This window comes from Haliotis rubra, unplaced genomic scaffold, assembly GCF_003918875.1.
Source record: "Haliotis rubra isolate DU_JTF1 unplaced genomic scaffold, ASM391887v1 Scf1158, whole genome shotgun sequence".
Taxonomy (NCBI): Eukaryota; Metazoa; Mollusca; class Gastropoda; order Lepetellida; family Haliotidae; genus Haliotis; species Haliotis rubra.
Genome location: NW_025765068.1, coordinates 196,263 through 216,947, shown reverse-complemented (window position 1 = coordinate 216,947; position 20,685 = coordinate 196,263). Strand labels below are relative to the sequence as shown.

The 20,685-nt window shown below is 41.9% G+C and overlaps 2 protein-coding genes across 4 annotated transcripts; one reads left to right on the top strand and one right to left on the bottom strand.

The window, feature by feature from the left end:
* Positions 1 to 2,531: 2,531 nt before the first annotated feature.
* On the top strand, positions 2,532 to 15,649 carry LOC124255765 (serine/threonine-protein kinase 36-like). Of its 3 annotated transcripts, XM_046689687.1 has the most exons (10): positions 2,532 to 2,834; positions 3,695 to 3,861; positions 5,317 to 5,451; positions 5,548 to 5,625; positions 6,629 to 6,811; positions 7,295 to 7,368; positions 11,286 to 11,533; positions 13,627 to 13,706; positions 14,516 to 14,710; positions 14,790 to 15,649. In XM_046689687.1, the coding sequence occupies exons 1-9, from the start codon at positions 2,789 to 2,791 to the stop codon at positions 14,666 to 14,668; spliced, it is 1,164 nt and encodes a 387-aa protein (XP_046545643.1). In that variant the 5' UTR covers positions 2,532 to 2,788; the 3' UTR covers positions 14,669 to 14,710; positions 14,790 to 15,649. The 3 variants fall into 3 exon arrangements, with proteins under 3 accessions (XP_046545643.1, XP_046545634.1, XP_046545651.1); XM_046689678.1 differs by having other exon boundaries at positions 14,516 to 15,649; XM_046689695.1 differs by lacking the exon at positions 2,532 to 2,834 and adding an exon at positions 2,841 to 2,986 and having other exon boundaries at positions 14,516 to 15,649.
* A 2,612-nt stretch (positions 15,650 to 18,261) lies between these two features.
* Positions 18,262 to 19,335, bottom strand: LOC124255837 (neuronal acetylcholine receptor subunit alpha-3-like). Its single transcript, XM_046689777.1, has one exon. The coding sequence runs from the start codon at positions 19,333 to 19,335 to the stop codon at positions 18,262 to 18,264; it is 1,074 nt and encodes a 357-aa protein (XP_046545733.1).
* Between the last annotated feature and the right edge of the window lie 1,350 nt (positions 19,336 to 20,685).

Below are 20,685 nucleotides of genomic sequence, written 5' to 3'. Positions count from 1 at the left end.
ACACTGTATGTGACACCATTTGATAGTAATTCATGAACATATGCTTGTACGGTCCATGAGGATTTCTTGAGTGAGTGAGTATTGATTTAGGCCGTATTTATCAATATTTCTGCAATGCACGCGCAGGAAACCAAACATAATCTTCACACATTGTGACCAAGCAGAGAATAGAACCCGGGTTAGCGGCGTGACGAACGCACGTTCAACCACTGGGCTACCCACCGCCGCACCTGGATTTCTTGTGATTATAGAAGTGATATTTGTCACTTTCATTTAAATGCAGAGTGCCAACTGGCTTCCGCAGGTGTTGGTGCTGACCAGTTGAAAAACGAAGATGTCTCTTCGTTGTATTAATGCCGGTACGGCGGGGTAGCCTAGTGGTTAAGGCGTTTGCTTGTCACGCTGGACAACCGGGTTCGACTCCACACTCGGCACATTGTTGGTGCTCCCTGCCGTGATATTGCTGGAATATTGCTAAAGAGGCGTAAAACCAAAACTCACTCACTCACTCACTCATTCACTCACCGTTGTATTCATGCCAGTATTACCTATCTGTTGCACTGTTATGGAGATTACGACACTGCTTAAGGCATGAATTATATGAACAAAGCATGTATCGGTAACTCAACTAGTCATTCGACTGTTACGAATATGTCACATTAGATTAATTGATTTTTTGTAGAATAGACAGTCCTTGACATTATTCACTGTCCATAAGGTAATGGTACCAGAATTGTGAATATAAAATTTTAGTGAATGAGTTTAGCTTTACGCCGCATTTAGCTATATTCCAGCAATATCATGGCGGGGACACCAGAAATGGGCTTCACACTTTGCACTCATGTGGGAAATCGAACCCGGGTCTTCAGCGTGACGAGCGAACACTTTAACCAGTAGGCTACGTCACTGTCCCAGGAAAATTACATAATGATAGTTATAATCGCAAGGATTCGGTATTTTAATTGTTAACCTTGTTGATGAAAAGTACAATATTCCCGAAGAACCATTTATGAGTTCACTGCAGCTTTCATTGTCAACATGACGTTCATGAGGGAATCTATAGCCACGTCTACGTCCACGTCTACGTCTACGTCTACGTCTGGATAGTAATTAGCGTCTACGTCTACGTTCACCTGGATAGTAATTAGCGAAACACTATTTCTATACATACACTTACAATGATTAGACACACACCGGGTGTTGGGGAAAGGCGCCAGTAGTGCAATGAACACCGTTCATGGACGTCAGTGACGTCATGGTAAATGGGTGTTGAGTAACGTCAGGCGCAGTAAACACCGGGTGTTGGGGAAAGGCAGTGATACCGTTAACACCGGATGTTAAGGGACGTCAGTGGCGTCTTGTTAAATGAGTTGAAGAACGTCAGGGGCACAGTATACACCGGGTGTTGGGATAAAGGCAGTGATACAATCAACACCGGGTGTAATACGTGGCGCTATGGAAAATGGGTGTTGAGGAACATCAGGCGCAGTAAACACTAGGGCTGACTACTGAGAGAGAAACGACTATTGCGATATCGATAGTCTATTGCGACCAACTATTGCAATACTATTACAATAGTGGGGCGGTGGGGTAGTCTAGTGGTTAAAGCGTTGGCTCGTCACGCCGAAGACCCGGGTTCGAATCCCCACATGGGTACAATGAGTGAAGCCCATTTCTGGTGTCCCCTGCCGTGATATTGCTGGAATATTGCTAAAAGCGGCGTAAAACCAAACTCAGTCAGTCAGTATTACAATAGTTTATTCGTCTCATTGAATTGTCTCATTTGTGTTAAAACACAAACTCAATGAAGCTGAAAGTCTGCGGGGGCGGATAACTCTAAATCAACGTGAACGAATCTGGTACGGACTTTATTTTGCGCTGCGCATTTATCAAAAGTCATTTACTAAACTATTCGATAGTCACACATACTATCGATGCATCAATAGTTTTCGCTTCTACCATCGATTAATTTCTATCGGAGACTCAACAATTGCAATCCATCGATAGTTCGATGCATCGTTACAGCCCCAGTAATCACTGAGTGTTGAGGGAAAGTCAGTGATACAATGAGGAGCAAACATCCTCAGGTTAAAAACAAACACAGATACAGTTATTCATGGAAACAAAAGACTGACTGACTGACTGAGTTTGGTTTTACGCCGCTTTTAGCAATATTCCAGCAACATCACGGCGGGGGACACCAGAAATGGGCTTCACACATTGTACCCATGTGGGGATTCGAACCCGGGTCTTTGGCGTGACGAGCCAACGCTTTAACCATTAGGCTACCCCACCGCCCCGGAAACAAAAGAGTAACCTGAAAGAGCATGTAGATAATAATAAAAATCTAATTTCAAAACACAAACTGTATTAGAGAGTGCGTTTAAGCAATATTAGTACAGGAAGTAAATGTACTGATTCCCATCCTTTGAAAGTTTAATTTTAGCTTACCGCATGCCCTGGTAACTGCCTGCTTGACGAGTTCGACCTGTGTTGCTAGTTGAAGTGGAACGTACAGCAGAATTCAGGTGTCTATGTATGTCCTTTGTGTAGGCGGTGAGTGTCGGGACTGTTTGTATAGGAAACACAACACTGTCGGTATAAATATATTAATATGTTGGCCTCGCCGCAGCACAGTGTCACAACATATTGATTAGCTGTTGTGCAGAGCAACACGGCCCAATAACGAATTGCAAATTCTGTAAGTGTGCAGCTTTGTGTTGAAGGAAAGAGGAATTCCCGGCCTATAATTAGGCATGACAAGATAGACAGGTTGCACCCTGTTTATATGACTGAGGCGAGTTTCAGTGGCAAGAGGAACGTTATTGTAGAAGGTAAGGTGACTGTTTGCATGAAGTGTTGACATTTTATGAGTTTGTATGTAATGACGAGTCTATATTTTATGAATGTGTAGGGATTATGCAAGAGTTTGTACGTATCAAACACCTAGTGAGAAAACAGTGAGACCGTTGGTTGACGAAGGAAGGTGAGTACATGCAACACTGTGTGCAGCGAACGTGCTATCACACACCATTATATACCACCTTCAACAAGACGTGCTGGTCTCAGGCCGCATACAACACACAGCGCAGTCAATTTATCCCTGACTACCACACATACCACACCCCAAATCACACCGAACACACACACACACACACACACACACACACACACACACACTGCGCAGTCACTTAACCCCTGACTATCACACATGCCACATCCCACTTCACATTGAACACACACACACACACTGCGCAGTCAATGTACCTCTGACTACAATTCAAACCACACACACTTCACACTGAACAAACACACACACACACACACACACACAGCGCAGTCAGTTTACCCAGGATTACCACTAATACGACACCCCACAAACCCCACTTCACACTGATCAGACACACACACACACACACACACACACACACACACACACACACACACACACACACACACACACACACACACACACACACACACACACACACACACATCTCATCTCATCTCATCTCATCTCATCTCATCTCCCCCCTCAACCCCTCACTCCCGCTGTGAGTATGACATCACTCACGGTACTGACTGCTGGGAGAGGCATTCAACGTGATGTTTTAGAGGCAATCGCTTGAAAAAGACTGCTCAGCTATCAAGCTTTAGATTTGTAATCGATATATTTTTAAATATACATTTATAGAAACGAGCGGTTTTCTGGAGAATCTCACACCACCACTCACCATGAACGTCAACAGACTACTAACGGAGCGTAATATCCAAGATGACCGGTATGATGTCGTCGAACTACTCGGGGAAGGAGGCTTTGGTGTGGTGTTTAAGGGGAAAAGAAAAGACGGGACTGGAGAGGTGAGGTACTATTGCGCCAATTGAAGAAATACTGATTCATGTTTTTACACTTTTAGAGTAATTCATTTTGCTTGTTTAAATTACTAATGAATGTCAGAGTCTTTCCACAATTCACTGTGGAGAGTTGCCTCCCTTTGGCATGCCAGAAACCTATGATCTTTGTTTCGAGTCCCAGATTCGCGCTGATTATGTTTCGGGGCTTTCAATCACCATTGGTACCCGTGTTACACCCACTTCAAATCAAATATACTGTAAGTTATATATACCTGGAATGCTGTTTAAAGCGGGGTTGAACCCAACAACTCACTCACTCAGTCACGCACACATGTATTTGTTACTTGAGACTCATACAATTGGGTATACAGGTTATACAATTTTAAGGTTACATTATATCAGATGTTGGGCACGAAGTATGTGCTGTAGTTGAAGAACGTGATGTTGTAGTTGTTGTTGATGATAATAACAATGTGCCTCCATTTGCATGAGTGAGGTTAAACGGTTTGGATGACATTGATGTTGATGATTTTATAGACTATGCGGAAATTGATGATACCCATACGCAGTGAACATTTTAAAATGACGTAGATAACGTTGATGAAAGCGATGTTGTGAATGAAAGTGGTGACGTGATTGAACGCCATATTGTGGATATAAGTGCTGACGTTGATGTAAGTGATTACGTCGATGTAAGTGACGAAGGGGATATATGACGCTGGTGTAAGTGATCACGTTGATGTAATTGATAACTTTGATGTAAGTGACGACGTGCATGTAAGTGATCACGTTGATATATGATGTGGTTTTACTGATGACGTGGATGTAAGCGACGACGTAGATGAACGGGATGACGTGGATGTATGACGCCGATGTAAGTGATGATGTGGATGTAAACAATCACGTGGATGTATGCCGCAGATGACGTGGATATACAGTATAAGTTAATTAGTCAGATCGTCAGAATTCGGAACATAATACTGATGTGTTTTTCATCTCTTCCGGGAGTAAACGGGTTACTGTGTACTAGTATATCGCACAGATAGGGATTTCCTGTGAGTAAGTAATAAATGCCGCCTGACAGGTTCGGCCACTCTGTTTGTTTTCACTGCTATTAGTGGCGGCCAAAGAGACGGCTGGCAGTTCCGGCAATTACTGATTGCGCGAATAATTGACCGCACGATGTAGTCTAAACTGTCAATTCCGCGAAATTTGCACCACGCGAAAATAAGTACGTTTACAGTAAGTGATTACATGGATGTAAGCGATGACATGGGTGAAGTTGATGTGAACAAATGTTCGATTTATTGTGTATCTTCTATGATATTCATGATCAACACTCAAAACAAGTATTTCATTGCTCATTAAGCAGATGATGGTATTTCACTAGAGCGAGATGTCAACATCATTTTATAAATACATTATTTCATAACTAAGTAATATTAGATGTATCTATTACAGGCATGCGCACTGAAATACATAAAAACATCGAACAAAGATGAAGTCAATGATTTTCTACATGAAACCAAAATCATGGAGAAATTGAACCACCCAAATATCATCCGTTTCTTCGAGAAGTACGAAATACCGCATTACGTGAGTATAGTTTTCTAATTTTTTGTTGCAACATTCTTCTTGGGACCTCTGACGGTGTTCATCATTATCCAATGCCCGTGTTGTCCACTGTTTCAGCGAGTCCTTGCAATGGAGTGTGCCCCGAAAGAGCTCTACCACGAGCTGGGAATTGTAGGGAGATTTCCGGAAAACAGAGTTGAGTAATTTCATGACTTTTTCTATTGTACATTTTATCACTGTGTTATGTGACAGTGTTATTTATTGTTAAACGTGTTTCTTCAACAAGGGAATGGATGCGTAACGACAGAGTGATGCGCTAAAATGTAACACAGATGCGTAACGACAGAATGATACGTTTAAAATGTAACACAGATGTGTAACGACAGAATGATACGTTAATATGTCACACAGATGCGTAACGACAGAATGATACGTTAAAGTGTAACCCAGATGCGTAACGACAGAATGATACGTTAAAGTGTAACCCAGATGCGTAACGACAGAATGATACGTTAAAATGTAACCCAGATGCGTAACGACAGAATGATACGTTAAACTGTAACACAGATGCGTAACGACAGAATGATACGTTAAAATGTCACACAGATGCGTAACGACAGAATGATACGTTAAAATGTCACACAGATGCGTAACGACAGAATGATACGTTAAACTGTAACACAGATGCGTAACGACAGAATGACACGTTTAAAACATGGGGTTAACGTTTTGCCAATAAACAATTATCGTAGGACAAAGAGCCTGACATAATAATCATAATTCGTGGCTTAATTTTAATGAATACATTACACTGAAGACCATGTCTTGTGAGAGCTGAAAGTTTTAAACTTTATGTTGGGTCACTCAAGGTATAATGTGTATGCATATTGGTGTAAGATGATTATGATGAAGGCGATAATACAGATGTCGATGATGATAATGATGATATTTTGATGATGATTATGATTATGCCGATTACGATGAGGACGATGATGACTACGACGATGATCATGATAACGACGATTTGATGATGATGATGATGATGATGATGATGATGATGATGATGATGATGATTACGGATTCGAATCCCTGTTTTCAGTGTCGGTACACGAGTTTGTGTGAATCAGTTTGACTGATGAGTGACATAAACTGTTTCTTATGCCATTATAGTGCAATGTGCATCTGTCTGTTACATAAGGTACGTGAGATTGCCAGTCAGCTGTTTTCTGCCGTCTTCCACCTTCACTCCAAAAGCATCCTGCACCGAGACCTGAAGCCTGAGAACGTCCTCCTCATGGACGACGGCACCGCCAAATTGTGCGACTTCGGCTTCGCCCGTGAATACTTCATTGAAATCGGACCACTGCCCACGACCATCAAGGTAATTTCTATGTAAACGATAAACGTAAGTAAACTTATATATAGGGAATTAAAGAAAGTACTCAAAGCCCACAAAACTCCATTAACAGGTTTAGAAATCTCTTTCTTTGATACCCGTGAAAATCCGTGTTAAAATTTGTTTTCAGCAAGCCAAGCTTGTCGTAAGAGGAGATCAACGGGATCGGTTGTCAGGCTCGCTGATTTAGTTGACACATGTCATCGTATCCCAATTGCGTAGATCGATGCTCACCCTGTAGATCACAAGATTGTCCAGTCCAGGCTCGAGTTTTGACATTTGACATTGCTGAGTGCGCGTAATGCAAGCAAACGTTGGCAGCTGAAATCGATGTGCAATTATGCATCATTGGTTGCTGGTTTTGTTACAAAATAAAACCTTTATGCTGTGTTATCTATACTATTATCGAACTTACATGTTGTCGACGATGTTACGTCTATGCTGCTACGAACGTCTCCACCCTTTCAGACTACACCAATATACATGTCCCCTGAAATTGCCGACAACAACGTTGTCTACTACAATGAGAAGGTGGACATTTGGTATGTATCAAATCTAATTGAAACTAGTTAGTTTTATGTTCGGGCTACTAGAAGATACGTAGTAATGAAATTGTCGAATTCATGCAAGAATATTGTTGGTTTGTTGCGGTGTTGTTGTTTTTTCCATAAATGACGGTTCCTTAAAATCCTGTACTTTCTGTCACTTCCAAACTTGATTTTGTCACTCAAACGGGTCGTATTGTCACAGCCAAATGGGTCTTCTTGTCACAGTCTAACGGGTTTCCTTGTCACAGTCTAACGGGTCTCCTTGTCACAGTCTAACGGGTTTCCTTGTCACAGTCTAACGGGTCTTTTTGTCACAGTCTAATGGGTTTCCTTGTCACAGTCTAACGGGTCTCCTTGTCACAGTCTAACGGGTCTCCTTGTCACAGTCTAATGGGTATCCTTGTCACAGTCTAACAGGGGAAGAGAAAACTCGCCCCCTGTTGTCCATATTGAGGTTGACCCAGTGGACACACCCTCCCCCAGGTGACACACCCTTCCCCAGATGACAAACCCCCCACGTGAACACAGTCCTGGGGTCACAGTGAACACAGTCTAACGGGTCTCCTTGTCACAGTCTAACGGGTCTTCTTGTCACAGTCTAACGGGTCTCCTTGTCACAGTCTAACGGGTCTCCTTGTCACAGTCTAATGGGTATCCTTGTCACAGTCTAACGGGTCTCCTTGTCACAGTCTAACGGGTCTTCTTGTCACAGTCTAACGGGTCTCCTTGTCACAGCCTAATGGGTTTCCTTGTCACAGTCTAACGGGTCTCCTTGTCACAGTCTAACGGGTCTCCTTGTCACAGTCTAACGGGTCTCCTTGTCACAGTCTAACGGGTCTCCTTGTCACAGTCTAATGGGTCCCCTTGTCACAGTCTAACGGGTCTCCTTGTCACAGTCTAACGGGTCTCCTTGTCACAGTCTAACGGGTCTCCTTGTCACAGTCTAACGGGTCTCCTTGTCACAGTCTAACGGGTTTCCTTGTCACAGTCTAACGGGTCTTCTTGTCACAGTCTAACGGGTCTCCTTGTCACAGTCTAACGGGTCTCCTTGTCACAGTCTAACGGGTCTCCTTGTCACAGCCTAATGGGTATCCTTGTCACAGTCTAACGGGTCTCCTTGTCACAGTCTAGTGGGTCTCCTTGTCACAGTCTAACGGGTCTGCTTGTCACAGTCTAGTGGGTCTCCTTGTCACAGTCTAGTGGGTCTCCTTGTCACAGTCTAACGGGTCTCCTTGTCACAGTCTAACGGGTCTCCTTGTCACAGTCTAATGGGTATCCTTGTCACAGTCTAGTGGGTCTCCTTGTCACAGGCTAACGGGTCTCCTTGTCACAGTCTAGTGGGTCTCCTTGTCACAGTCTAGTGGGTCTCCTTGTCACAGTCTAACGGGTCTCCTTGTCACAGTCTAACGGGTCTCCTTGTCACAGTCTAACGGGTCTCCTTGTCACAGTCTAACGAGTCTCCTTGTCACAGCCTAATGGGTCTCCTTGTCACAGTCTAACGGGTCTACTTGTCACAGTCTAACGGGTCTCCTTGTCACAGGCTAATGGGTCTCCTTGTCACAGTCTAACGGGTCTCCTTGTCACAGTCTACCTGATCTCCTTTTCACAGTCTAACTGCTCTCCGTGTCACAGCCTAATGGGTATCCTTGTCACAGTCTAACGGGTCTCCTTGTCACAGTCTAGTGGGTCTCCTTGTCACAGTCTAGTGGGTCTCCTTGTCACAGTCTAACGGGTCTCCTTGTCACAGTCTAACGGGTCTCCATGTCACAGTCTAATGGGTATCCTTGTCACAGTCTAGTGGGTCTCCTTGTCACAGGCTAACGGGTCTCCTTGTCACAGTCTAGTGGGTCTCCTTGTCACAGTCTAACGGGTCTCCTTGTCACAGTCTAACGGGTCTCCTTGTCACAGTCTAACGGGTCTCCTTGTCACAGTCTAACGGGTCTCCTTGTCACAGTCTAACGAGTCTCCTTGTCACAGCCTAATGGGTCTCCTTGTCACAGTCTAACGGGTCTACTTGTCACAGTCTAACGGGTCTCCTTGTCACAGGCTAATGGGTCTCCTTGTCACAGTCTAACGGGTCTCCTTGTCACAGTCTACCTGATCTCCTTTTCACAGTCTAACTGCTCTCCGTGTCACAGTCTAATAGGTCTCCTTGTCACAGTCTAATGTGTCTCCTTGTCACATTCAAATAACCATGTCACGATCTAATAACCTCTCATTTCCCCTTCTTAATTTCCCATCTTCCGTCGCCGTTTGGCAAAGACCGGTGGTTGTCATCCACCCAGTGTATTTACATCAATTACCCATTGTTTACATGATATGATTATCTAGAACTAGTGACCAGTAAATCTAATCGCTCACTTTTGTTATGTATGTGCAAACACCTAGTTGCGGGCACAGCAACGTACAGTAAACTTGGACAAAGTACTGTGACTATGTGTCCCTGTCCACCCAGCTGTGAATGGGTACCTCGTAAGGACGGGAAAGCCACACTAACTCGGTGCGCCTTGTGGCTGCAAGCGTTGTATGCTCCCCGGGGAATAGAGATTGATGATTCACATCCAGTTGATGATTCACATCCAGTTATTGAGGGAAAAACAAAGCGCCTTTGAGCAGCCTAGCTGGATATCGGCGCTATACAAATGTTAGTATGATGATAGGTATGTGTGTATGTTATCTCATATCTATGTTTGCTGCCTTCTTCATGACACATTTTCATTGATATAATATGGGTTTGTATTATCTTTGGCTAAAATTTGTGATACTGACCAACATCTGAAGAGACGACGTAAATCTAGCTAGGGTCTATGCAGGTAGCGAAAGTACTGTAAGTCCCCATGGTCCCTAGTATGGTGATCTACCTTCAAATGTTGGCGACCTATAGCATGTTTGTATTATTGTATTGTCTTAAATAGTAAAATAGTTTTAGATTTATATGTTAGTTTTAAACACCATCTGCAATACTCAAGTTATTTTAAGTCCTTTGATCGGGATTATCTAATACATGCAGATATTTCTCATGTATTTATGGTCATTGATGGGGTGGCCGTGTGGATAAGTCGTTCGCTCCTCTCGCCGAAGACCGGGGTTCGATTCCCCATATGGGTACAAAGTCACAGGCCCTCGTGTCTTTGCGAGGATTAAAGATTAAAAAAAACGATTGTTTTTGAGATGACCCCGACTCGAAATGCTTCACAGTACAATACACCATGACAAGGCCAGCCACTTCGGTTTACCATACCCGCCTGCTTTGCCGATCGCTACTCTACCATCGCCTGAATCGATTAAAAGTAAGTGTGAACATAATCATGGATGATTGGTCTATCGATCACCAATCATGAAACCTACCAATTCTTTATTGTTATTTCTGCAAGTCGATTGAAACCCGATTTTGACTCTTAACTAAACGATCTTGACACAAATGGATGACGATATGTGCGCACAAAACGGGAGTGTGGTCAAAGCAAGCCCTCTGGTTGGTTGATCCTTGTTTAGGAGACATTTACATTTAATCAATTGCATGTGCCTTTGAGCAGGACTCATCTGGATATTGGCGCTATATAAATCTCTATATATTATTATGTGATGGTAGCGTTGTGACCGGCAAAGCCATTCGTCACCACTCGCCCCTTTCCGTAACTTCGCTATTCGGCTTGTCCCGGAATAACACGAGTGGGTCACGAATGCGGGTAGGGTATACCGATGTGTCCGGCCTTTTCATAATGTATTTACTGTGAAGCATTTCGAGTCGGGGGTCATCTCAAAGATATTTTATAAAAAATCTTTAATCCTCGCAAAGACACGAGGGCCTGTGTACAAAGTGTGAAATTCATTTCTGGTGATATATTGCTGGAATATTTCTAAAGGCGATGTCAAACAATACTCACTCACTCACTTCTGTTGTCTCGAAGGTCACTCGGGGCTATGGCATATGAGCTGTTTCTTGGCAAACCGCCCTTCGAGCCCGACGAATCAAATGACGGACAAGAACAAGTGAGAACTCTTGTGCACTATATTGTACATTCTGACGTGGAGTGGCCGGACATCATCCCAGCACAACCGACGTCGCTGTTGCAGCAGATGTTGAAGAAGGAACCAAAACAACGTGCTTCCTGGGCAACTATTTTAGACCACCCTTGGCTCAATGGGGTTATACAAGGTATGAATCGTTTCACCACCTCAACGTTGAGGTGAGAATTGGTCTTGAGTAGAGAAAGAATACCCAGTATAGGCAACCCACAGAAATAAATTCCGTTTGGTGTAAAGGATCACTGTTGAAATTGTACAAATGGATCACTGAAAATCAGTGACGACATCAGGTGTTCGCGTGAAAGGGTGAGCATGCTTGTTCCCCATGAAGATCCAGATTAGAATTGGTCCCCGACAAGCCATTCTTGTCCCCATGACGATCCAGATTAGAATTGGTCCCCACCAAGCCATTCTTGTCGCCCATGACGATCCAGATTAGAATTGGTCCCCACCAAGCCATTCTTGTCGCCCATGACGATCCAGATTAGAATTGGTCCCCACCAAGCCATTCTTGTCCCCATGACGATCCAGATTAGAATTGGTCCCCACCGAGCCATGTATCTTCCCCATGACGATCCGGATTAGAATTGGTCTCCAACAAGCCATGTATGTCCACCATGACGATCCGGATTAGAATTGGTCTCCCAACAAGCCATGTATTAGTCCCCATGACGATCCAGATTAGAATTGGTCTCCACCATGCCATTCTTGTCCCCCATTATCCAGATTAGAATTTGGTCCCCACCAAGCCATTCTTGTTCCCCATGAAAGATCCAGATTAGAATTGGTCCCCACCAAAGCCATTCTTGTCGCCCATGAAGATCCAGATTAGAATTGGACTACAACAAGCCATGCTTGTTCCCGCAAGAAGATCCGGATTAGAAGTGGTTTCCAAGACATGCTTGTCCATCATGAAGATCCAGTTGAGAAGTTGTGTACACCAAGCCATTCTTGTACCCAGTGAAGATCAGGATTAGAATTGGTCTCCAACAAGCTCTGCTAATCACACGTAAAGATTAAAGGTTAGAAGACCTGGGTTTTCAGCAGCCCATGCTTATTCTGAGAGATGATTGACAAGAACGGTTAGTCAGCCTCTGTAATTTGGTTGGCACATGCCATCGTATCCTAATTGCGTAGAACAATGCTCATGATATCTCAGGATTTTGTCCTGCAGATTTGATTATTTACATACTGCCATCAGAGAGCTGGAATATTGCTATGCGTTAAACAATACACAAATACGCTCATTAACATTTTAGTGCTTTCAATGCAACCTTACAGAATGTATTCACAGGACATACTTAGCCTTTCGCAAACATCAGCTGTCTTCACTGATTTTCAATGGCCCTTTTGCACCAATATATAATGTTTCTTTGTTGACATAATTACACAACGATTGACATATAGATACTTGGGTATATGTAACAGCTTCAGAGGTGTGTTTTCATATTCAATTGTAGTGTCGATCAGCTATAATATTTGTGAGATAAACGTACTGTTTTTGAAAATAAAAGTGTTAGATAAGTGAGATAAACGTTTGTCTTTGAAAATTAGATAAGTGTTAGATCGATTGATAGTCTCTAAATTTCATTTGAAGCCGAACGCGAAGCGTGAGGTTTTAAATGATAAATTTAGAAACTATCAATTTTACAAGGCTTTCTGATTTATAAGTTAGTTAGTTTGTTTATGTTTGGGACTGTGCATTAATTGTAATTGAGTTCGAATATTTTTATGAAAGAAGGTAATATGATTGTGCGTTTCCCTAATAATTGTGGAGGAAACATCATATAATTGTATTTTCGAGTTGAATAATTAATGTTTTATAAGCATTTCCATCACGTCTGTTGTGTTGATATTAGCCATGTAGGTGGCCAAGCTGAAGTAGTGCGGCAGTGTTGTATACGTGCGCAGTGAAGCGGTCATGAAATCAGACGCATCATCGACCCAGGATTGATAGTGTCAAATTTTATTGATTGTCCAATCAAATTCGAGTATTTCACGCAGTCATGGTAGAATTAGTGTTGTCGCTTGTCTTCTTATCACATGTCATTTCGGGGCGGTGGCGTAGCCTAGTGGTTAAGGCGTTCGCTCCGCCGTGCCAGGTTCGATTCCTCACATGGGCACAATGTATGAAACCCATATCTGGTGTCCCCGTCGTGATATTGCTGGAATATTGCTGAAAGAGGCATAATACTAAACTCAAATGTCATCTCTGTTTGGTAGTGCCACCTGAAGATCGTGCCAGAGTCAGTGCTTTCACAAGACCAGGAATTCAAGAGCAAACAGGAGGGAGCAATAACATGGTCTGTTTCATGTACTGTCATTCAATGTTGAATCAGAATGCATGTGTTATAATTCGGACTGTTTCTATATGCCAGTAACTTGTCTACATACTGAGAATCGCAGTTTAGTCATCTTTCGTGGTATTAAGTTAAAGCTAAGTTAGTCTGCATTAGTTCAATGTTTTGTCATACATCATATGTTCGTTACCGGATGAAACTGTTTTGAAAAAGGGTCTTCATCCTTGATAATGTATGGATATTATATTTTTATTCATAATGTATGGTATTACATCACCCACACATTCCAAGCACCCAGTTGCCATAAGGTTTCGTTAGCACCCATCTCGCTATCCTATCTTAATCCCGTGAAGATCCGGGGTAGAATAGGTCTTCAGCAACCCATGTGCTTGCCATAAAAGGCGACTATGCTTGTCGTAAAAGGCGACTAACGGGATCGGGTGGTCAGTTTCGCTGACTTGGTTGACACATGTCATCGGTTCCCAATTGCGCAGATCGATGCTCATGCTGTTGATGACTGGATTGTCTGGTCCAGACTCGATTATTTACAGACCGCCGCCATATAGCTGGGATATTGCTGAGTGCGGCGTAAAACTCAACTCACTCACTCACTCACTATCCTATCTTAATCAAAGAACGTCTCTCTCCTCTGCCTCTGGTAATACTGTAATCTAGGGTTAGACATTATGTAGCCCCAAACAGGACACGTTCAGTAGTTAGAGCGTTCAGTTCTCTCACGCCGAAGATCCGGATTCGATTCCCCGTATGGGTACAGAGTGTGAAACTCACTCACACACATATTGTTTTCCCAGGTTTACATACACTCAGTTGGAGGCGATGTGACCGATGCTGTGGACTCCAAGGACGTTACAGACGGTGCCGGTGACATGGACATCATTGTTCTCATGTCACCATCACAGCGCAGGGCTCGACGTGCTGCTCGAATGATGGCCCGATGTCATTAGGTTTACCTGACGAAAGATGGGGTAGCGTAATGGTTAGAGCGTTCGCGTGTCCAGTGGGAACCCCGGGTTTGATTCTAAACGTGGGTACATTGTGCCACGCCTATTTCTGGTGCCCTCCCCTCGTAAGTTTGCTGGCACATTACCAGAAGCGGCGTAAAACCATACTCACTCACTCTGACAGAATGGATTGAGGACGACGGATGGCTGTTAAAAGTTAAAATCATGTTTGCCGACAAAAGATAATAGTTTGTAGATACAACTGAGCATTGTTCCATACCTTTTCGTTAAGATATTAACAAAATATTATTTCCCCGTGAAGAGACCTGTTAACAGTTATCACCGATCTGTTTTATTAACAAAAGTATCAAACTTTGTTGTCGTCCACGAAGGTAAAGTACTTTATTTAATAATCGTATTTTACTGGGAGGGAGAAATATTAAATACATTGTAGTTACATGCATAAAATGATTTATTTATTGAATTCAATTAAATTTGTGAAGGGAAATATTCTTTTCACAAGTTTAGCAGTTTCTGTAACACAGTCTGGTGTAGTCCCTCATTAGTAACTGAGGAGCAAGAGGACACTATACGTCTCATTTATCTGCTTCTTTTAAACATTTGTTGATTTATAATTAATAGCATGCTAAGTTAGCTATTGTTTAAATTAAATTTTATTGATTCAGAATATTAACTATCCAGGTGCGTAGTGAGCATCAAAGAATACTTTTACATGGATTAATTTTGAACATATAATTTGATCTTAAACTCATGAAAAAGAAATTCCTTTGCTGAATCCACAACAGCTGATGTGTGTCTAAGACATCACTTGTTCTTTTCGGCACGAGTGTGCAACATTTCAAATATGGTAGGGGTCTAGTGGTTGCAAATTCATTTCTTATCCATGTCTTCAATACATTTATATACAAACCTATCCGGCTGCATGATAATATTTTACAGATTAAATAAATGTATAGCTTCTTGTGCTCCTCTTTTTGAACGGAAAGGGCCCACCCAAATGGACGAAGTGTCCTTTGAGATGTTCATTGGTGATGAGGAACGTGGTGTAACCAAGACACGAAGTATTGAATAATCATCAATAAGAACTACGTTCCACCCCAACTGATATTTCAAGGATCAGGATATGTTTGACTACTTTTGAAGCATTTAAAGCTGACTAATGTTTTACTTGGCTGTCCATTGATGTGCAAAACAAATCTTAGTCTAGAAAGTACAACCTGTGAATTGTAGTTATAATTGTCCGGCCACAACACTTGATCATAAGCCATGCCACGTGTGCAGAGCTGTTTAGCATCACAGTCACGACATGGATATAATTATTTCAAGAAATGAGAATTTATACAAGTATCACATATTCATGACCCCAAGTCCATCGTGAAGATTCCTGCTTGTGAAGACAAATAACATGATCTGGTGTTCAAGCTTGGAGGATTCATGTCACCATATCCGAATGCATCGGTCGATGCTCATGATGTCAATCAAAATTATGATGCTCAAATGATGACTATCTAAGAACATTATCTAAGAGAGAATATACTGTACAAATAGTCATATAAGTATGTGAACATAATAACTAATTGACATCAATAAGCCAGAGGCTAGCATCGCAGTCCAACATCAAAAATTAAATTTGTTGTTCATCCGTTAATCCTTCACACATTTAAGTTACACGGAGGCTTAATCCTTACGTCACCTAAATCCTTAGCAACCCCACAATACAACGCAGAAATCTTCCTAATTGTAAATGAAATGTGAGTGTGTTGCAATATCATTGGTTGTAACAGATTCATAAAATGGATTCGAAGATATAAATCATCTGTACTATATATACAGCTACTAATTGCGTATGAATACATTCCTTACCAAAAATATGTTCCAACTTGGATAGACAAAATCCGAATAAGTTGAATCACTTGAATGTCCCTTTAGCGCTGAAACATCTAGGCGGATTTAGGCGTCATGGAAGCATTCCAGTGTGACGTCATGTATGTCTCGCAGTTGATTATGCGACCAAGAAACATGTAACGGACGATTATTGAAAACTTACTTATCTGCAATGTCTATATCATTATATATGTAAGGTGTGTGAGTATTACTCCATTTAAAATTCTTTAAACAAATATTATTTCCTACATAGATTGTTTGAATTCACACTGCGCCCTGTAAATCATAGCGAGAAATGGCTTTTTGTATTGCACGTGACAAACATGTCCAAGTGTGTACTGATACTTGACGATCGAAATATATCAATCACCTGTTCAGAGATCATACAGATACAAGCCAAATACATAACAACTTGTTCACAATTTCCTTCTGTTTAGTGACATCCCTCCAAAACTCCCACACAATATATGTATTATATTAAGACAACAAAACGAAAGTAATGCATTTTAGTAACAGAACAATACCGATACACAAATACGTGTTTTTAAAGTTGATCGTTGGACCCAATTTCACCTACACGAGTTATGTTGGTTGTAAACATGACAACCAGAGCTATGGATAACCTTTACCTTCAATACAACTAGAATACACTTTGTTAAAAGGTAAACTGTTTTTCAATCGGGCACTGATCCTCTGATTCCATACTGTCTTCACACATGATATCACGGACCTGTTGGTGACTTACGTTGCCATAGATCCGAAACACGATAAATCTTGCGTCACTGATCCAGCAGCTTGTATGTCAACAGTTCCTGACATCCCATCCCCAGTGTCTTCACTTATCTAGGACCTGTTGGTGACTTACGTTGCAATAGATCCGAAACACGATAAATCTTGCGTCACTGATCCAGTAGCTTGTATGTCAACAGTTCCTGACATCCCACCCCCAGTGTCTTCACTTATCTAGGACCTGTTGGTGACTTACGTTGCAATAGATCCGAAACTCGATAAATCTTGCGTCACTGATCCAGTAGCTTGTATGTCAACAGTTCCTGACATCCCAGCCCTAGTGTCTCCACTTTTGACGACAGGTACATTTCTTCACCAAAAGCTACTTACAGTTATATTCCTTGATCCTGTCGCAACATGCAAAATGACCGAGTTTCATTCAGTGATAAGCATTATATTCAAGAAAACACCAATGGCACATGACGCGTGACGCTGTGTACGACAATAATAGACTGGAGGTTCATTCGAATTCGGATAAATATGTGTATGTCATATCAAAATCTCTCAAACATTTAAAAGGAGGCGGCAAAATACTTTCCAATTCCACAATACATATCTGCCAAAAACGGAATCGACTGTACGATTAACACTATACATGAGCAATGGTTTATGAATAATTATCATTAGTACTACTGATACATGTATATTATCAAACAAAAGAGGTTGGTTTCTACTGCTGATATAACTTTAAAAAGAACATGCACCGTACAATACAATTTTTTGCCTCAATAATAATCTGAAGGTAACTGTGGTGAGATGACAAGAGATTTAATCATCCGGAATTGTTTATATCCGGACGGAATTTGAGAAACGCAAGTATCAGGAACAATTTTGTCGGTACTAATACTTTCGATGGTCTCACGGACTGTAATACTTGATATACTCTTTTGTTTAGTTGACTTTTAGTTTAGAATATAAACGAAGATTGAAATGAACAGGATCAGCCCTGATATCGCAAACAACCAAAATAGCAGTCGGTCGACTCGTCGGTAGAAAGCTCTTCTTTCCTCCTCCCTCTGATCTTCCTTGGCAGGAGCAGTGTTATGTTTCACGTGAAGAAGGACAACCGAACAACCGAGGGAAAGAGCTGATAACAGCAGCTGTGCTCCCAGAAAAAATCCAATTACAGGCATGGTGTGTGAGTTGGAGGGGATGTTGCTGAAGATGTGGGTCAGCATGACGGAGTAGAACAGCAGCAACGTCGTGGACAGCCCCATCTTCTCCCCACTCTCTGCTGGCAACAGGAACACGAAGGGGTTGAGTAACGATGTCACTACGGTTGGGAGGACAATGGTGACCAGGTAGTACTCTCGTCTACGTTGCATGTACAGCGTAACCAAAGCGACACTGTCCCCACTCGTCTCCTGGGTCAGATTGCAGGTAGATTCCACGAATCTCCATTGGCCGTTTGGGTAAATTCCAGAACCATCCAGAGCAGTAATATGAACGAACTGCACTTTGTCTTTACCGTGGGAGAGCGCTTCAATGTACAGGGTACATTTCTGCCTGTCAAAAGGGTACTTGGTCATTACTAAAGGACACAAAGATGGCCCGATGTAGTCAGCGATCCAGAACACGGCACCGGAGGATGTTACGGTTACTTGTTGATCATCCTTAACAAGTCGACGCCTCTCGCTCAAAGCATTCTGGATGGCAACGTCAGGAACCCACATCCTCATCACGGGGACAATTATGTCTTTGATGCCACCATATATATCTTCATTCCACGCCAAACTGACATCCGTCCATGACAGCGTCAACTGAAGATCAGAGGAGAGGATCTCGTGGATTTCATCAATCCCAATGATGTAGTTCATCTCGGCGTGGATGGAGACATTGACCGGTTGGCCAATGGTCTCACTTGGGAAAACGTCACTACTGTAATTTGCAAACAAATGCTCATGAAGTTCCTTCTCGTAGCGATAGCCATAAGCCTCCACAAGTAGAACACAGCACAATAATATTTTGCGTCTCATCTCGTCGAGTTCCACCGCACGAAAGAGAATTCGATGAACCACTGACGACAATAAGATCGATAGAGCTGATGGGAAGTACGATTGCTGTACAAATATCAACTGTCAGGGGCTTTTAGTCGCGATGTCATTATGTATATTCCTTACCTATCCATTAAAACTTCTCAGCTCGAAAGGTTTCGATAAAATGATTGCATCATTCATATTTGATTTTTGCATCTCGTGATAGATTGGAGAGTTCAAACAAATATTTCAAAACGGCTAAAGGGAGAAAATTCATATGAAGTTCAGAATGGCTTTCGTATGTCAATACTTACTCTCAATAGAGTCCGTCTGTGAAATGCAGTTGCATGAAATCTAACTAAGGTAATATTTGGTCAACAAGGACGGTTACAATCATTGTATCATACTGCACATATATCGCCTCAGTTAGAGAGATGTTGTTAGCAAACATACAACCTGGCACTAACTTAATAAATCTAGACTATTCTTCCAGTGTCACGTGACATCTCACTGTTCAAACAACTGACAACTTGCAATTATGGACAGTGGCGATATTGGATTCGAACTCGTTACCTGCAGGTTATACTGGTTATAATAGCTGACTATTATGGTCATGCAGGGTGATAGGGTATATAGATAATCTCACCCGAGTGCCCTTTGATACTATATATATCACCACGAGATGATAAAGTTATAAATATCAGAGGCTTATCATCAAAAAATCACTCTTTTTAGTTTTCAATAAAAATATACATCTCTGAACACAGTACTGCCATTAGACTTGCAGTGCAGCAACGTCATAGCATTGTGACGTCATCAAGTCATGACGGCATAGCATTGTTATGGCATTGTACAAAATCGACTGTCAAAACAATATCTCCTGTGGAACACAGTTTTGGATGATAAATTTCCGGGTATATTCTTTTGCAAAGTAATGTTACACAATACCGATGGAGTATATCCGTTTTGTTAAGTAATTGCGAGAAGGAACATCCGTTTTATGAGGTACAATGTATATACATACCGATATCACTTTTGCGAAAGTAGTGCTTTGAACGATTAGTTTTATTAGAGTCAATATCCTGAAGTTTGAGTAAAGCCAAGGTACATCAGAACAATAAAATAGTTAACCTGATGAAGGGACCTGGAATGGTCTCGAAACGTCGTGAGAGAAAGTAAAAAGAAGTTTAATCCATAAAAATATCTTGGACATCAATGTACAACTTCTAAATGCCACTGAAAGACATCAATAAAATAACATTTCACACCACGATAACAGGAAAAAGATCTGGCCAATGTAACTTTCAAAATAAATATAGAAATAATGTAATGACACCTATAGACAGCGTG